At 56.6% G+C, this 2884-nt stretch overlaps 1 protein-coding gene across 1 annotated transcript in view; it reads right to left on the minus strand.

Moving 5' to 3' along the window:
- Nucleotides 1-1004: 1004 nt before the first annotated feature.
- Nucleotides 1005-2884, minus strand: part of LOC103915702 (transmembrane protein 45B-like) — a 2812-nt gene continuing 932 nt past the window's right edge. Inside the window, exons 3-5 of the mRNA XM_009322591.1 lie at nt 2292-2476; nt 1472-1617; nt 1005-1134 (exon numbers count right to left, since the gene is read on the minus strand). Of these exons, the coding sequence (XP_009320866.1) occupies nt 1005-1134; nt 1472-1617; nt 2292-2476 (461 nt within the window). The remainder of the gene's footprint in view (nt 1135-1471; nt 1618-2291; nt 2477-2884) is intronic.

Raw genomic sequence — 2884 nt, forward strand, 5'->3', positions numbered from 1 at the left:
CCCTGGCCAGCAAGTGCAAAGCAGACCCTGAGAAGCGAAAGGTTTTGTTTGGAGGTGACCAGCTCCAGGGAGGGAATAAAGCTGTTGGTCGAGAAGAAAAGCCATACCTGAGCTGGGATTGCTGCACAGCCCGGCTCTCAGAGGCTCACCAGGAGCGTCTGTACGCCCAACCCGGGCCTGCTGAAGGCATCGTCTTGCTTCAAGGGTCTCTCTGCAAGCTGAACCCTGCCCGGCAAACACCCCATGTCCCGGGCACGCCAAAATCCGTTGCAACCAGGCTATCTAACTCACCCTCTCAGCTTCTGATTAAAAACAAGCAAGAGAGCCGCTCCGTGACAGTGCTAACAGGGAAACCTCCATCCCTTCCATCCGCTGGCCACCCACCCCTTTCTCCAGGCAGATTTGGCCGTGTTAAGTCACACGCAGTCCCATCCCTCCGACACGTCACCCACCCCTCAAACCGTTTTGAAGCCGGACATTGCCTTAACCATGCCTTCGATCTCAAGGCATCGTATTCAAGAGATCCATCGAGGTGGTTCATTAAAGTACTTTATTGGTGATCGCGTATACTCTGTGCACGTTAAGCTTTGTACAAAAAACCCCTCCATTAACACCAGAGTGAACAACAGCCACCGGCAGCTTTGAGACTGCCGGTTTGGCTCCCTTCTGCCGAAGCGAAAACGATGTTAAAAAAAAAAAGTTAGATAAATTGGCCACACCAGTTGGACTCCACCCGCAAACCAGTTCTGCAGTTCACAGCCCAAGCTGTAGCACGGAAAATTAAAAACTCCCTCCCAGACGAGCCTGGTTTGCTCTTGCTACCGCCAAAGGGATGCACGGGAAAGGCTTTTGCATCTCCTGCCACGTTCCGCCTTCGGGGTCCTGCCTCCCACTTCCGATGCTCTGCCATCAAGTGCTGGTGTAGTTTATCAAGACTAATTAAAAACCTCATCTCAAGGGCTCTAAGCCACAGCGGGGAAGAAGTTTCCACGCCCGCCGCGGCCTCATTTGTCATCCGAGGCGCTCTCCGGCAGCAGGGCACCGCTGGAACTCTTGTTGCCTTTGCGGATGCACATGCTGCAGTCCAGCTCCACGTCGATGTCCCCGAATTTCAGCTGGCAGGACTCGTTGCAGCTGCGGGAAGGACAGCGACGCCGGTCAGGTATTTGCGGGCAGCGAGAGCCATCGGCTCACCCCACCCGGCTCGGGAAGGCTGTTAAGGACAGTCTTCTTCGCTGCGGGCCGGGAAGGCTGTTAAGGACAGTCTGCTCCGTGGCGGCACCGAGCCGATCCTTTCCAGCCAAGCCACGGACTAGTCCATGCTTGGACATGCACGGACACCCACTTTTCTTATCCCATGAGACATCGGCGGCTGGATTTCCCAGGGTAGCATTGGGTCTAGGTATTGCTCTTGGCCACCCCAGCTCGTGCACGGTGCCGGGACCCCCCGGGACCCCACTCCCCCACGTACCAGTGAGATGCAGCAGAGTTTGCTGCCAAGACGGCGAGAGCGCCCGCATAGTGCCAGCAGAAGCACATGGTGAGGAACGTGAAGTTGCTGCGGTCGGTCTGATCCCAGCCTGGTCCTCCCCACGGAGGCGACAGCACAAACCCAATCTGGTCGCAGACGGAAGAGGTGTTAGGCATCAGCACACGTCAGGCTTTAGCGCGTCCCCCCTCGCTTTTCCTCCTGTTTTCAGCAAAGCTGCTGCAGCTGACTGTGGACTACAGGCACAATAACCCCGAGTAACACCTGGACCACTGCCCTCGGCACCGCCAAGCATCCTTGCCTCCCCAGACTGACACAGGGATGCTTTTCAGAAGGAGAGGGACGCTCTGCAGACAAGCCTTAGGGCTCGCGGTGCAGCCCAGCATCCCCAGAGAAAGCTGACAACCCAACGGCTACGTTGCCAGGCTGCGCGTTTCTCCTTAGACCCAAAGCTGGGTGATTACGTGAGAGGTTTCCAGATATTTCCAGTTACTTGGAACAAATAGAGGAAGAAATTGGGCCTAATAAAAAGAACAAAAAACCTCATGATTGCGGCTTCCTGTCCTTGCGGGGTCTAATCCCCATTTAGCACGCAGGTTTGTCCGTGCTGCAAACATGACACGTACGTATCGCCACGACGACAGCTCTGGCACTAAGCCTCATTTCTTCCTAAGATATTCCAACCAGCCCACAAGTTTAACCCCAACAGATGTGCCGTAAAGGGCAGAGCGGCCCCCCCTTCCGCTTCCCCTCCTGGGTGCGAAGCCCACTGCTCAGAGGAGAGCGCTGGATGCGCCCTGACCTGCCAAAGCCAAGAGCCCTGGAGAAGGAAGGAGCTGGTCCTGAAGGTCTCCAGGATGATGTGGTCTCGGTGGAACACCTCGAGGAGGGCACAGAGGGCTCCAGCAAAGATAGCCATGGCCAGCAGGGAATGGAGGTGGCGGTCCAGCGCAGCGTCGCTGTAGTCACGGAAACAGAAGAGCAAACCTGCCAAGAGTCACACTGCATTAGAAAAGGGTGCCCGGGGATGTGTTTTTTAAAGAAAACATCTGAAAACTGAGACAATGCTCCAGGTCTTGCTGTGATCTGCCTGGCGGGAAGAGCCAGACAGCAAACAGCCTGCTGTCACCACCTTCACTCTGCAAGGACCACGCAGCCCCCAGCGCCGGGGTCTGCTCTGCCCAGCCGGGGTCGTAGGGCTGTCAGGAGGAGCCCAGTGATGGGGACTTTCAGCTCAGAAGGTGGCAGGGAGCTCTATATCGGGGTTTGTGCCTCTGTGCATCCAACTGAGATGGGGGGGGACACCACCTTTTTGCAGCTCCAGGGAGAGCCAGCTGCTTGTCACCAGGAGAAGCACACATCCCAAGGGCCTCATGCATCCCCTGTGCACCCAGT

The sequence above is a fragment of the Pygoscelis adeliae genome, unplaced genomic scaffold, assembly GCF_000699105.1.
Source record: "Pygoscelis adeliae isolate BGI_AS28 unplaced genomic scaffold, ASM69910v1 Scaffold224, whole genome shotgun sequence".
Lineage (NCBI taxonomy): Eukaryota > Metazoa > Chordata > Aves > Sphenisciformes > Spheniscidae > Pygoscelis > Pygoscelis adeliae.